Source organism: Colletotrichum destructivum, chromosome 3 (assembly GCF_034447905.1).
Source record: "Colletotrichum destructivum chromosome 3, complete sequence".
Taxonomy (NCBI): Eukaryota; Fungi; Ascomycota; class Sordariomycetes; order Glomerellales; family Glomerellaceae; genus Colletotrichum; species Colletotrichum destructivum.
The window spans coordinates 3,185,200-3,201,043 of NC_085898.1; the positions used below are offsets into that span (position 1 = coordinate 3,185,200).

General features: G+C 35.0%; 2 protein-coding genes across 2 annotated transcripts; both read right to left on the reverse strand.

Annotated features, from left to right (window-relative positions):
• Positions 1-10,439: 10,439 nt before the first annotated feature.
• CDEST_05057 (Putative NodB domain, glycoside hydrolase/deacetylase, beta/alpha-barrel) lies at positions 10,440-12,062 on the reverse strand (the record flags this gene model as incomplete). Its single annotated transcript, XM_062921216.1, has 1 exon — positions 10,440-12,062. One exon carries the CDS (start codon positions 12,060-12,062, stop codon positions 10,440-10,442), a length of 1,623 nt encoding a protein of 540 aa, XP_062777267.1.
• A 43-nt stretch (positions 12,063-12,105) lies between these two features.
• On the reverse strand, positions 12,106-13,244 carry CDEST_05058 (uncharacterized protein; the record flags this gene model as incomplete). Its single annotated transcript, XM_062921217.1, has 2 exons — positions 12,106-12,283; positions 12,664-13,244. The coding sequence occupies 2 exons, from the start codon at positions 13,242-13,244 to the stop codon at positions 12,106-12,108; spliced, it is 759 nt and encodes a 252-aa protein (XP_062777268.1).
• Between the last annotated feature and the right edge of the window lie 2,600 nt (positions 13,245-15,844).

Here is a 15,844-nt window from a genome sequence, read left to right on the forward strand (position 1 = left end):
AGCTTTAGACTTTTTCTTAAGCGTTTCTTAAGTATTAGAGTAGCTCTTAAGTATTATATTCTACTAGCTACTTTACCTATTTAGCTAAGTAATTTTAATCTTTACTATATCCTTATTAATCTATAATCTTCTTAACCTCTTATTCTTTAAAATTCTCTTTTAACTTAAGAAGTTTTACTAAGCTTTTTTTATCCCTTTAGTAAACTATTTATAGCTTAATAAGGCTTACTAAGAAAATATTATACATTTTTAGTACTACTTTAGTAAATATACTTAGTAGGCTTAAGTATTAATTCTTTTTATAATTATAAATTAAATAAATTTAGGTGCTAATTTTCTATTTTTAAACTAGAAGTTTCTTATTAATAGTTTTATAATCTTTTTGTAGTAATACTCTTTAAGCTAATGCTTTTAGTTATAGTACTTAGCTTAAGATTATATAGCAACCTACTATTACTATACTACTTTATTTTTTACTACTTTAGTATATTTAATTCTTTTTTTTATACTAGTAATAGTAATATAATTACTTATTAAGATATACTTTATATATTAAAGATTATACTTATAAAGTGCTATTATTAGTAAAGCTCTAATAGTAGTATAGTAACTATTATTGTAAGTAAACTCTGCTCTATCTAGCTATACTACTTATCTCCTTAATAAGCTATTAGCATAAATGCAAAAATACTTCTTTAAAGTTTAATAGACTTACTTACTCTATCTATTTATTTGCAAATAGTATACTGTTAATAGTTAGCATTTAATTATCTATTTTTAAGTAAATATTTTCTTAAGATTACTTATAAATAGTTTATCTTTATTACTAATAATATCTTCTAGCATACTAAAATAAGACTTTATCCTTTTATAAATAAGTTTTACTAACTATGCTGCATTTAGCATTTTTACTAGAAGTATAAATATTATAAACTTTGTTATCTTTTATATAATAACTAAAATGCAGTTATATTTAATGCTATCTTTATAAAGGCTTAGCAGCAGCTTTATAATAAAATCTATTAAAATCTTCTAAAATAAATATACTAGTATTAAAGGTAGTTGTAATTAGCTATACAGCTTATGCTATAAAGCTTTAACGTCTTATTATACTTAGCAGCTTTATATATAGTTTTATACTAACTTCCTAATGTTTTTTTAGTAGAGCTTTCTTATTATTAGCTTTAATGTTTTTATAATACCTATGTATCTTAATTTAAGGTTGTTATTAAAAGATCTCTATTTATAGTATTAATACTTTTAGAATAATTAGTATTCTTTTAAAGAAGAGTATATTCTTTTTATTAAGAGTATAACTCTTTCTACTTTTAGTTGCACTTTAAACTCTTGCTGCTTGCATCTAGTAGAACTTATTTTTAGCTTGCAGTCTGTAGACTATATTCTTTAGAGCACTAAGTAGTTAGTTACTAAATGCTATTTTACCTATTATAAGTTATCTTATAATTAAGCATAAGATATATTACTTTAGAATAGTAACCTTAGCTCTAGCTAACTTCTTAGTATCTTTAGACTGCTATTAGTAAGCATCTATTATGCTTTTTCTTACCTTTTAGCCTTAGGTCTTAATAACTGCAATTAATACATATTTATTAGTATACCTTATAGTATACTACTAATATAAAAGCAAAAAGCTTTTATTTACTAACTTAGCCTTCTTATTACTATTAAGGATTTAAAGAGACACCTATATAGCATTAATATATGCTAATTTAACCTTATTACTACTCTCTATGCAATCTATTAATACATCTTTTTTAAAACCTTATTAATAAGATTTAGTTTTTAAGCTAAAATTAAAAAGATGTCTATATAAAGTATATCCCTCTTTATATAGTCTAGCCTCTTAAATAGACTATCTACTAAGTTAGTCTTTTTTAGTTAGTGCTTTAGGTTAAAGTTAAATACTAAAAGTTTATATCTCTATTAAGTAAGTCTTCTTTAGAGATCTCTTACTAAAGCGCTAATAACCTCTTTAAGCGCCTAGTACTCTATAAGAATAAAGAACTTATCTAATAGTCTTTATAAGTAGTAAGCTTAATACTTAAGTCTTTTAATAATAGTAAGTAATTTCTATTACTTTATATGCTATTACTGTTTTATATCTAATAGCTTTTATAATTAATAGGTAATAAGCTACTATTACATATCTACTATCTAAGATAGTATAGCGCTAACTACTTCAATTAATATATCTATTTTAATATTTATTAGCTAAAAAAGGTTTTAGTGCATTAATATAGTTATAAAGCAAAAGGCTTACTTTAGGTAGGTAAAAGCCTTTTCTACTAAATTAGTTTTAGTAAAAGCGGACTTCTTATTAGTACCCTTTAGTAGCTTTATTATTAAAGCTATAATTACTAAATACTTAGTAATAAATTTCTAGTAGAAGTTATAGAACCTTAGGAAGACTTAAAGGTCTTTAATAGATGTAAGCATTAACTACTTAGTAATAGCTTAAATATATAACTACTTTATCTTTACTCTATCTTAAGTAATTATATACCTTAGAAATTTAATTTTATGTTTATAAAACTTATACTTAGAAAGCTTAGTATAATGTACCTATATAGTAGGTAAGCTAATATAGCAAGCAAGCTACTCTATAAGAAGTAGAGACATTATAGGTAGGCTGTATGCAAAAGTGCTATTACAAAATTAATAAGGAGCTCTAATAATTTCCTACTAGAACTTCTGCATACAGCCTACCTAAAATGTCTCTACTTTTTATAGAGTAGCTTGCTTACTATATTAGCTTGCTTGCTATATAGATATATTACAGCTTAAACTATTTTAGCCTTTTAAAAACCTTATAAAGATCCTCTATATACTGCTTATATATCTATAAGTAGATAATAATATTATCTAAAAAGGTAATATAGTATAAATTAAGTAGCTTAGTAAGCGCTTAGTAAATATATACCTAGAATGTAGCTAGTATACTAGTAAGCCTAAATAGTATTATAGTATACTTAAAGTAACTATATCTTATCTAAAAGGCTGTTTTTTATTTATCTTCCTTTATAATTAAAATTTTGTAAGACTAATAGAAAGGAGGTAAAAAGAGGTAAATAGGTTAAAAGGTGGTTTTATTGTTGTTATTTAGTAATAGTGATAAGGATAATAATTCTAAGTCCCTTAGGTAGGGAGAAAAGGTCTCTATATATAATTAAAGTCCCTTTAAGTCGCAATAATGCCCTATTTAGGATTATTATTATACTTTAACTAGAAACTGCCCTTAAACTAGCATTCATTAGATCCGCAGTATATTTAACGTTATACCTTACGGATTTCTAGTTATCCGGCCTTTTAAGGGTTATACTTAAGGGTAACGTTAAAGGGATCCCTTAGATCCGGTTTTATCCTATATTAACGTTAAGGGATTCCTTAGGTCTGGTTTTATCTTAACCTTAATAGACTAAGGGGGTTATTTTAACGTTAACGCTTAGACTAAAGGCTTATTTTAGCCTATTAACCTTAGTTACTAGTATTTTAACCTTATTAACCTATCGCTATTATTACCTTATTAGGTAATAGTAGCAAATTTCTACTAAGTTAATTAGATTTTAGTATTAGGTACCCTATAGAAGTAAGTACCCTATAATACTATTTATAAGTACCCTATAACGTAGTTCAAAAGCGAGTGAGCCACACCAGCGAGTGAGCTACTTCTTATCGCTAGAAAAAGCTTAGTTTCTAACTATTTATTAAAAAATTTAATTCTTATCTAAAAAAGGCCTAGCTAGAGACTTTATATAACGATAAGAGTTATAATCTAAAAAATAATACTATAGAAATTATTATATAAACTTAACCCTTATAACTAACAATAGGCTTTTATCTTAAGGGCTAGATAAGAACTTTTCTATATTTATAAGGGTTAAAGTTATATAGTAATTTCTTTAGTATTATTCTTTAGATTATAACTCTCATTGTTATACGAAGTCTCTCGCTAGGCTATTTTTACATAAGAATTGATTTTTTAATAAATAGTTAGAAACTAAGCTTTATCTAGCGATAAGAAGTGGCTCACTCGCTTGTGAACTACGTTAGTACTTATAATAAAATAGGTACCCTAGAGTAGTTTTGTTCTTTTTTAGGGCTTATATTAACCTATTTATATAAAGTAGTTAACTTATAAGCTAAAGGTATTAGTAAGTTAGTATATAAACTAGCTTTTATTAAAGCTAAGTGCTATAGGCTTTATATAGTAAATAAGATACTAAGTAAGTATTAGCGGGCTAAAAAAACCTAACTACATCTTAGAGGGTTCTTGCAGCTAAAGTAGAGGTAATTTAGGTAGAGAAGGGGTTTATTAATGCTAGAGGTAAAAATATACATTAGAAGGGGGCTTATATAAAGAGAGGTAAAATGCATAAGTAATAATATAGTAATTATAAAAAAACTAAATATAATATATAAACATATTAGGTAGTTTAAGAGACCTCTTAAGAAAAGGATAATAAGTAGTTTTATTTAATTTTATATAATGCTACCTAATTAACTTATATAAATAGCTAGAGGGTAGAAGAATATATATTACTTACTATAATGCATTGCTTACTATATATATATATTAGCACTTAGTTTTAATAACATCTAGTTTATATACTAACTTACTAATACCTTTAGCTTATAAGTTAACTACTTTATTTAAATAGGTTATTAAGCTATATTAATAACTAGTAATCCTTTTCTTAAGTAACATAAAGCTTTATATAGCATTATATACTGTAGTTAGTATCTTTAGCTTTTAGAAGCTTTAGCTATTTAAGCATAAGTTAGATAGTATTAGCATCTTTAGCTTAAAATCTAAGTAAAAAATAACTACTTTTAGGTTAAAAGAGATAAAGCTAGCTTATTTAAGACTAGCTTATATGTTTTTTTTACCTATTAAAGTTAAAAAGGCTACCTTAAAGGTAGAAAAGAAATTATCTTTAGTAACATATATAATTTATAATATACCTATATAGTAAGCAAGCTTATATAGTAAGCAGGCAACCTTTCTCTACCCTTCTACCTTCTATATAAGTTAATTAAACTACAATATATAAAATTAATTAAAACTACATATTACCTTCTTTTTTATTACTATTCTAAACTACTTTATATGTTTATATATTATATTTAGGCTTCTTATAATTACTATACTACCTTATGCATAGTTTAGCACCTTCTATATAACCCTTCTTTTAAGGGTTATATTTCTCTCTAGCACTAATACTACCCTTTTCTACTTATAGTACCTCTACTTTAGCAGTATTAAGTAACCCTCTAAGATGTAATTAGGTCTTTTTTACCCTCTAGTACTTACTTAGTACCTTTATTTTTATGTAAAGCTCATAGTTTTTAGCCTTAGTAATAATAAGCTTATAAGCTAACTTACTAATACTTTTAGCTTAAAAGTTAATTACTTTATATATTAATATTAGTAAGCTACTTTAATATACTTAGATCTTCTTTTTAAGAGAAGAAGCACTTTATACACCTTTTAGTGCTGTAGTTAGTATTTTTACATCCTAGAAGCTTTAGCTGCTTAGCTATAAGTTTAATAGTATTAGCATCTTTAGCTTAAAATTTAAGTAAAAAAGAACTACTTTAGAGTTAAAAAGTATAAAGCCTACTTATTTAAATCTAGCTTATATATTATTTTTACCTATTAAGGTAAAGAATGCTACTTTAAAAGTAGAGAAGAAGTTATCTTTAGTAATATATAAAATCTATATTTATATTATCTTTTTAATTTTTTTACTACATAAGTATTTTAATAAGCTAAAGCATTTAATATTAGGAGGCTAAAGCTTATATAATAAATAAAAAAGTATATATAGATTAATAATATTTATTTCTTATAGTATTTATTAAAGTTAGTTAATTTATAGCTATTATAACTATTAAAAATTAAGAAGTAATAAAAACCCTTTATATAAGACTTTATATACTAATTAAAGTGCTTTAGCTAATTTAAGCTAATATTATTTATTATTTATCTATTTTTACTTAAATAGATATACTATATAGCTAAAAATTAGCTATTAGTATACTAAAAGAAAAGGTAATATTTACTTTTTATAATAATATATAAAGGTATTATTTAGCTATCTATATATACCCTAAATAATAGAAACCTATTTCTAATTGCTAGGCTGCTTTATATAAAGCCTTTCTTTATAGTTAGATATTATAATAACCTTTATATATAATAGCATTCTAATTAAGAACTTATCTTATTAAAATTATAAATATTATTATTAAGTATTTTATACTTTATAATTATATTTTGCATAACATACATATATAGTAAGTTAGCTATTATAGTAAGTTAGCTACCTCCTCCTACCCTCTAGCTATTTATGTAAGTTAATTAAGCAGCATTATACAAAATTAATTAAAACTACTTATTATCCTCTTCTTTAGAGGTCTCCTATACTACCTAACATATTTATACGTTATATCTAGTCTTTTTGCAATTACTATATTACTAACTGCACAATTTACCCCCCTCTATATAAGCCCCCTCCTAATGCATATTTTTACCTTTAGCATTAATGACCCCCTTCTCTACCTAGATTGCTTTTACTTTAGCTGCATTAAGGGACTCTCTAAGATGTAGTTAGGTTTTTTTAGCCTTCTAACGCTTACTTAGTATCTTATTTGCTATATAAAGCCTATAGCACTTAGCTTTAATAAGAGCTAGTTTATATGCTAACTTACTAATACCTTTAGCTTATAAGTTAACTACTTTATATAAATAGGTTAGTAAGCTATATTAATAACTAGTAATCTTTTTCTTAAGTAATATAAAGCTTTATATAGCATTATATGCTATAGTTAGTATCTTTAGGTCTTAGGAGCCCTAGCTGCTTAAGCGTAAGTTAGATAGTGTTAGCATCTTTAGCTTAAAATCTAGGTAGGAAATAACTACTTCTAGGTTAAAAGGGATAAAGCTAGCCTATTTAAAGCTAGCTTATACGTTTTCTTTACCTATTAAAGTAAAAAAGGCTGCTTTAAAGGCAGGAAAGAAGTTATCCTTAGTAATATGTGTAATCTGTATCTACATTATTTTCTTAATTTCCTTGCTGTATAACGCCTTTAGTAGACTAAAACAGCTAATATTAAGAGGCTAAAGCTTATGCAATAAATAGGGAGGTATGCAAAAAGCAATAATGCTGTATTCCTTATAGTAATTATTAAACTTAGTAGACTTATAGCTATTGTAGCTATTAAGGATTAGGAGCTGCTTAATACTCTTTATATAAGACTTTATACACTTTTTAAAATGCTGTAGCTAATTTAGGCTAATCTTATTTATAGTCTATCTATTTTTACTAGGGTAGATGCGCTATTAGGGTAGGAATTAGCTATTAGTATACTATAAGAGGAGGTAATATTTACCCTTAATAATAATATATAGAGGTAGCACCTAGCTATCTACATATATACCCTAAATAATAGAAACCTATTTATAATTACTAGGCTGCTTTATATAAAGCCTTTTATAGCAATTAGAGGTTGTAACAACCTTTGCGTGCAACAGCATTCCTATTAAGAAGCCTATCTTATTAAAATTATAGATATTATTATTATAAATTCTATACTTTATAATTATGTTTTATATAAAGGCAAACTAAGCCTATATAATTATAGAATCTTTAGCTAATACCTTTTAATAGTTAATTCTACATTAAAAATGCATCTTTAGTTGTAGTTAGCATTATGTAAAGTTCTTTACCTATTAGAGTTTAATATGCATTGCGTTGCATTTATTAAGAAAGTAATTAGCTATATCTTATATATTATTAAGTTGCAGTAGAAATCCTTAATTAATTAGGTTAATAACTTATTTAAGAATTACTGTTTCTTCTAGCTTAGTTATCTTTATTAATTTTAATTGCATTTCTTATTGTAGTAGTTATCTAATGCATTAGTCCTAAAGTATTATTCTTAGGATATTATAGATAGTAGCTGCTTTTTATATAGAAAGATTTAGGTCTTTATTAATAGCTTAAAGTGTAAGTATAATGCAGCTTTCTTTTAAGGAGGATTCTATAGTTATACATAAAAGAAACTTAGTATAAAGAAGAAAGGTGTAGAAGTAAAGAGAAGTAGCTAACTTACTATAATAGCTAACTTACTATATATATACATTAACTAAAAAAGAGGTAATTCTTAAATAAGTTATTAACCTAATTAATTAAGGGTTCCCTTTGCAATAAGAGGATATATAAAAAATAGCTAACTAACTTCTAAATGTATGCAATAGGATGCACATAGAACCCTAATAGGTAGAGTACTTTATATAATGCTAACCTTAATTAAAAATGCAATTTTAATATAAAATTAACTATTAGAAGGCTTTAGCTAAAGATCTTATAATTATATAAAGCTAGTTTACATTTATATAAAACATAATTATAAAGTATAAAATACTTAATAATAATATCTACAATTTTAATAAGACTAGGTTCTTAATAGGAATGCTATTGCACGCAAAGGTTGTTATAATATCTAACTATAAGAGAAGGCTTTATATAAAGCAGCCTAGTAATTATAAATAGGTTTCTATTATTTAAGGTGTATGTATAGATAGCTAAGTAATGCCTCTATACGTTATTATAAAGGGTAAATATTACCTCCTCTTTTAGTATACTAATAGCTAATTCCTGGCTACATAGTGTATCTATCTAAGCAAAAATAGATAGATAACAAATAATATTAGCTTAGATTAGCTAAAGCACTTTAATTAGTGCATAAAGTTAGTTCTATATAAAGGGTTCTTATTACCTCTTAATCCTTAATAGTTACAATAGCTATAAATTAACTAACTTTAATAAATACTATAAGAAATAGAATATTATTGCTTTATATATACCTCCTTATTTATTATATAAGCTTTAGCCTCTTAATATTAGGTGCTTTAGCCTATTAAAGTACTTATATAGTAAGGAAATTAAGAAGATAATATAGATTTAGATTTTGCATATTACTAAAAATAACTTCTTTTCTACTTTTAAAGCAGCATTCTTTACCTTAATAGGTAAAGATAATATATAAGCTAGTTTTAGATAGGTAGGCTTTATACCTTTTAACTCTAAAGTAGTTATTTTTTAGTTAGATTTTAAGCTAAAGATGCTAACACCTTTAACCTTATAGCTAAGCAGCTAAGGCTTTTAGGATGTAAAGATACTAACTACAGCACTAAAGAGCATATAAAGTGCTTTATTCCTTAAAAAGAAGATCTAAGTATATTAAGGTAGTTTACTAATACCTTTATATAAAGTAGTTAACCTATAAGCAAAAGGTATTAGTAAGTTAGCCTACTAGCTAGCTTTTATTAAAGCTAAAAACTATAGGCTTTATATAGTAAATAAGGTATTAAGTAAGCACTAAAAAGCAAAAAGACTTAACTACATCTTAAAGGGTTACTTAATACTGCTAAAGTAGAAGCACTATAGAGAGAAAAGGATGTAGTTAATGCTAGAGAAGAGAATAACCCTTAAAAGGAGGGTTATACAAAAGGTGCTAAACTATATATGCAACGCTATAGCAATTATAGAAAAACTAAATATAATATATAAACCTATAAAGTAGTTTAAGATAGTAATAAGGAAGAGGGTACTAAGTAGTTTTAATTTATTTTATATATTGTAGTTAAATTAACTTATATAAAAGGTAGAAGGGTAGAAGAGAGTGCGTTGCTTGCTATAATGCGTTGTTTACTATGTAGGTACATTATATCTTCTTATTATAAAAGAAACCCTTAATTAATTAAGTTAATAACTTATTTAAGAATTACCTTCTTTTTACTTATAGTTATTTTTATTAAATTTAATTATCTTTTAGGTTATATAATGCATCTCATGCATTAGTATTAAAGTGTAGTTTAAGGGACCTTAAAGGTTAAAGCTGCTTTTTATATAAACATTTTTAGATCTTTTTTAATAGCTTAAATAGTAAAAATAATATAACTTTTAATTAAGAAGGATAGTATGTTTATATGTAAAGAAAAGTTAGTATAAAGGTTAAAGAGGTAGAAAGGTAGAAAAGTAGCCTACTTGCTATATTGTAAGGGTTTAGCCGGGCGACCGGTCGGAGATACCTTGGCTAGGACGCACGGGCCACAACCTCTCTTCCACACCTCAAGGGAAGATTCTTCACGTAGTTAGAATCTTCAAGCAAAAGTCACGCAATAGAGGGATACCTACCTTTCCAGCAGAACCCTACCTAGTTAAGTGCCTTTAGCCATACTCTTACATATATTAGCCTGCTTGCTATATAAGTACGTTAAATAGTATCTTAAGAAGATAAAATCTAGAAGTTAAATACTAATTTTACTTTAAGTAGATAACAGTTTAGAAAAACATTACTTCTTGTACTATAAAACGTCTAAGTTTTAAACAGTCTCTAAACCTAGCCTAGTATTACAACGGGGGTGCTTCAGGGTCCTCCATACACTGGTCAACCCTCATCAGTTTCTTGTTCGTCTTCTTTGCCATCTGGATGAACTGTCTCAGATATTTGACCGTGCTTGGGTACAGGTAGTGCATGACAACCAGGCTGCCCCCCTTTTCCAGATCGCGCTGGAAGGCCTCCAACTGCTTTTCGGGCTGGGAAGAGGTGGCCCAGAGCCAATCCTCCACATCAATATTCCAATTGACAATGTATGCGTCGCTGTTGCCAGTTGTCGAAACCAATTGCTGGCGCATCCGAGCACCCTCATTTCCAAATGGCGGTCGAAAGTACTTGGTTTTGAGACCATTGAACATGTCCGATACAGCGTCAATGTCCTGCTTGTACTCCCAGGCAATTGCATCGTTATTCGGCAGACCCTCCATTTTGGGATGAGTGTAGCTGTGCAGAGCCATCTGATGACCTTGCGTCATCATGTCCTGGTAGATGTTGCTCAAATTCGTGGAGGGATCTCTCAGGGGCGCGCCGACGGTGAAGAAGGTGACTTTGATATTCTCAGATCGGATGACCTCCATGACCTCCTGCGCGTAGGTTGGGTCGCCGTCATCGATGGCAAACGCAATCGAGTTGGGGCGCTTGCAGGCGAAGACGAGGTTGCCGGACGGCAGCTTGCTTGGGATGTGGACATTGTCCGGCACGGACGAGACAATTTGGATCTTGGTCAGAGTGACAGCCTCGTTTGTGTAGAAGCCCTTGAAGGCCAAACCAACCACACGGGAGCGGACGATGTTGAAATGCGACATGGGGATGTATATGTTGTTACCGGTAGCATAACGGGCCGCCTCGAGTGAGTCCCAAGTCTCAGGGAAAGGTGCAATCGCCTCGTTACACTGTGAGTTGTGTTGTTGCATGGCAATCGTGAACTTGTTGCTCCCCGAGTATGCGACGTGCAGGTAGGAACCATCGTAGGCAGTCATGTCGGCACAAGTGTTCTCGAATTGGGTGTAGTAGGCGAAGTCAGCATCCGGAGCCTTGAGGGTCACCTTGCCCTTTACCCATGTGACTGCAGCGTCGTTATCCCCGCCATGCCACTGTCCGAGGGAATTTTGGTTCTGGACTGAAAAGTCGTCGATGAGTTTGGCTGCGGCTGTGCCCCTAGGCGCAGCAACAGTCGATACTGAGGTGCTAGCCAACGGCAACGTCTTGACGATGTACTCGGAAGGTGTGGTACCGCAATAAAACGCCATCGGGCCGAATTGAACAGGGCCAGAAAGTGTACTGAACAAGATTGAAGACACCTTGGACAAGTCGATCGTGGTAAATTTGGAGAAAGGCAGACTGTAAAGCTTCTCGGTGCCGTCGAACGTCCATCCAAGCTCGCGGGTGGTCTGGAAACCAAAGCTCGTGTCCTCGCCGCCACAAGTTGTTGCCGATGCCACCTGAACTCCAAACGTCGTTCCGCTGCTGGCCTTGATGCGGAAGGAGATGCCGCCATACCCCTTGGCCTGGGCGTTTGTGCAAGCAGTCTTACTGTAGAAGTAGGACGTGTCCGGTTTGTTAGGGGTCAAGGTGACCCTGTTGCCTCCGACCTCGATCTTTTTCATCGTTCCATCGTCACTGCTAGGCTGCAGCATGGCGTTGTAGAAAAGGAATGTCAGCCGCGACTGAGACTCCCAATCATCGATGAGAAGGTTGCTGCAACTTGACGAGGCGGGCGATGACTGAGCTGTAACTGAGCCGGACACAGTTGACGAGCGGCTGGCGCTGCTGCTGCCAGAGAGAGTAGTCGTCCTGGAAGAGGTGGCCGAACTTGAAGAGCGGGCTTGTGAAGTTGACACAGTCGACGAAGTACGACCTGTCGAGGTCGACAACGCGGTTGAACCCATGGAGGAGGAGGAGGAGGAGGAGGAGGAAGAGGAGTTACGACGCGAGGTTGATGACGTGGAGGAAGAGGTGGAAGAGCTACGACGCGAGGTTGATGACGTGGAGGAAGAGGTGGAAGAGCTGCGACGCGAGGTTGATGACGAAGATGTGCTAGATGAGGAGGAGGAAGATGAGGAGGAGCGAGTTCGGGATGTCGACGAAGATGTGCTAGATGTCCGAGAGGTTGAGCTGGTAGAACTAGAAGATGTACGAGATGTAGAGCCTGACTGTGCGTTGGACAGCCTGCCCGTTGAGCTAGCAGAGACACTACGGGATGTCAAGGTTGACGAAGTGCTTGTTGATATAGCTGACGTAGATGCGACAGGAGAGGCTGAAATGGACCGAGATGCTGAAGTAGACGAGCTCGCAGCCTCCTCGTTGCAGGTGAATCTGACGTTGCTGAACTCATAGCCGGAGAACTGGGAGTAGGTGGACCAGACGAAGCCCGTGATGCCGTCCAAGTTGGCGCCCGGGAACGAAGACAGGGAGATGCTGACAGCTTGGACTGACCCAGTCAGGCCGGAGATAATAACCCACTGGCTTTGATACTCGTTGTCGGTACATGCTTGTTTGGTCTGGATCTCCACCATAAAGGAGGCGTCCTTGGGTCCCTTGACAGTCAAGGACAATGCTTTGTAGCCCTGGGTAGCTGCTTGGTAACAAGGTAGGGTCTCGTAAAAGTACGAGGAGTGGTCGGGCTTGGGGGTAAACGAGAGTGATCCGCCTGCGAGGGCAATGCTTGACATGGAGTTGTCGTCACTGGTCCACGAAGTCAAGTTATTGAAACCGGAGGGAGTTGGCCGTGAAAAGTCGTCAATAAGGAGGTTGGAACATTGTGCGTAGACAGCTATTGTGAAGCCAAGTAGGCCGAGCAAAGTGTTGGAGATGAACATGATGGCGATGGCTGCAATAGTGCAATGCTTTAAAAGAGAGGTCTTCTCGAAGTGAGAAGCGAAAAGAAAGACTACAAGCCGGTCGGAGATGATGTGGCGAGGACGATAACAAGACCAACACCAGAGTAGGTGGAAGAACGAGATGCCAGAGATATATATTTCGAGTTCTTAGCCTGCGATCCCACGCCCGAACCTACCTGACCGGTGGCGCCGAGGCCTCGTTGTGTGCAAAACCCGTGAAGGTGGCTCTTGGCTTGGGTAGTACTGCAACTATCCGAAGCCACTATTCCGCTAGATGGAAAGAGCAGCAACCGTCGGCCGGCTAGTCGGTGGCTCCCGGGCGATGGGACAGTCTAGGTGGACCCAGGACCGAACGTGGAATACTAAGGCCCAGAGATGAAGGACAAAGCATGGTGGCACGATCTGACACTGAAGGGAGCTAAGATCATGCTAGAGGCAGCCTCGAAGGCAAGGTATGGGCTGTCGTTCCCTTAGACGAGAAAAAAAGTTGTGGAGATGAGTGTTCTGCCACTGCCAAGTGAAGCCGGGCAGCGAGATGGAGGATCGTCAAAAAGAGGCGTCGCGGTATTCAGAACCCAGGTCCCTGGGGAGTGGCGTCGCTGGCTGTAACCATGGATGAAACGTATAAAGAGATGTACAAAGGAATTGGCGGCAACTCATTGGGAAAAAGAAGAGTAGGCGGGGCTCAAAGGAGGAGGGCTTTGTTCTTCACTAGGTTTAGCAGTTGTTAAAGAGTCTGATTGAGTCGAAAGCAGTATTGAATGTCACCTTCGTGTTTTCCGCTCTGTTCTCATTCAAGAGCCGCAAAGCCTTGTAATCGTTGACCAAGGCAGGACGAACTGTACCTCGACAAACCTAGTACGCTTCAGCCGCAACCGCCCTGCGAATAGCACTTGTCTGGACATCATGAGGTTTAATGCATCGGCGAGGAGCGTCATTGAGCAGTTGAATGACCAAGATCCCTGGCCTTGAGCGAGTGAGTGGATGGAACGACGTAAGCTTGCCAATATACGACATGGCTCTCCCATCATTTTACTTGAGAGTCCACTAGAGCCCTTCCAAGAGAGCCCGAGAAACTGAGAGAAAGAGAGGGTTAAGAGTGGACCCTCGAAGAAGGCCATACAGATTGTAGCTCGACCTCCAAGAACGTCTTGTTACAGTGCCTTGATTGTGGTTTGCTGGAATGGCTGGGGGCGCTTTCAGAAATAGACACGAAGGAGCAAAGGACGCCAAGATGAGAAACTCGGAGCCGGCTAGTCTCGACAATCCATGCGCTCGGCAAAGACTGCGAGTACAACGGGCTCTTGGCGGAGCTGCTCATTGCTTCAAGCTCATAACTGCTGCGAATTGGGAAAGCCAAGAGTTTGTTCCGTTCCGACCATTGCCCATCGTCCCGGCCGGCGAGGGACGAAGCAAGGCCTGGGCCGGAGTCTTTCGATACATGGCTTGGCTTGGTTGCAATCGCCTAAGGATGACCCAAAGCTCTAATCAGCCCCTATAGTCAGAGCGTATGCACGCAGAGATGCCGAATGTGGTTCCTTGTGCATCGAGGATAGTAGGGCAAATGAGCCACCTGCCTGAAGTCACGCATTACGACCTGAAGGGTTGCATTGGGTCATCCAGTGAACATAACAATACTTCTATGGGTTGCGTTAGTTCGACCGACACAAGGAATCACACAACGACTGTGTTTGGGCCATAGATATGACCCCAGACGCACGCTTTCGATCCGTTCTGCATCCATCGTCGGTTAAATATCAAAGGGCGGACACGCACGCGCTGAACAGTGCAGCCCGACGCAAGACATCCGACATTAGCGCCTTAGCCGCAGGGGAGGCTAACTTCGGGAAGACCGCTTAAGCAATTAGAAGACGAACGATGGCAAGCGGGAGTCAGCAGGTCCCGAGACGACGGCGACGGCGACGATGTCGACGTGTGTCGGAATCCACTAGGAGTCGGACCGGGAGATTGGACCAGGGGCTGAGGCGGTTTTCAAATTCTACTTCGACATGGTCAGAGAACCGAGACTTGGTTGCCAAGACAAACGAGATCAGTGCGAGCATTTTGCAAGTATTGATGTTTCGAGAGACAGGACCGGGAGCAACTGGCGTGCAGAATTGTTGCTCAAGCGTGTGCTGCAAAAAGGAACATTAATACATTCGTTGGGTCTTTCAACTCCGCAAGCCTCGGGCATAGCGGTGGATTCGCTTTCTGACCCGTGCGGGGCGGTGCGGTGAGATGCAGCCACACTAAGTTGGCGGGTCCAGCGACGTGACTAAGCCAAGAGCTCGAGCCGGATAGCGCCGTGTTCCAGTGGCTGCTCCAGCCTCTTTCCAGCCCCGGCCGCCAAGCGAACCGACCAACAGAAGATGGCCCTGCGGAAGACACATCACAGCTCCACAACACAGCTGACAGCCTGAAGCCATACCGCTATCTTAATGCCATCGCCGGTGCGCCCTTTGCTTGGATAGTTATACAACTTCTTCTCAGAACGTGGTAGGACGCTAGTTACCGCCACGCCTGACGAAGACGGCAGCCGCCAGAAGTCAATAATCTATGATGATTGGGGGTATGTTGAC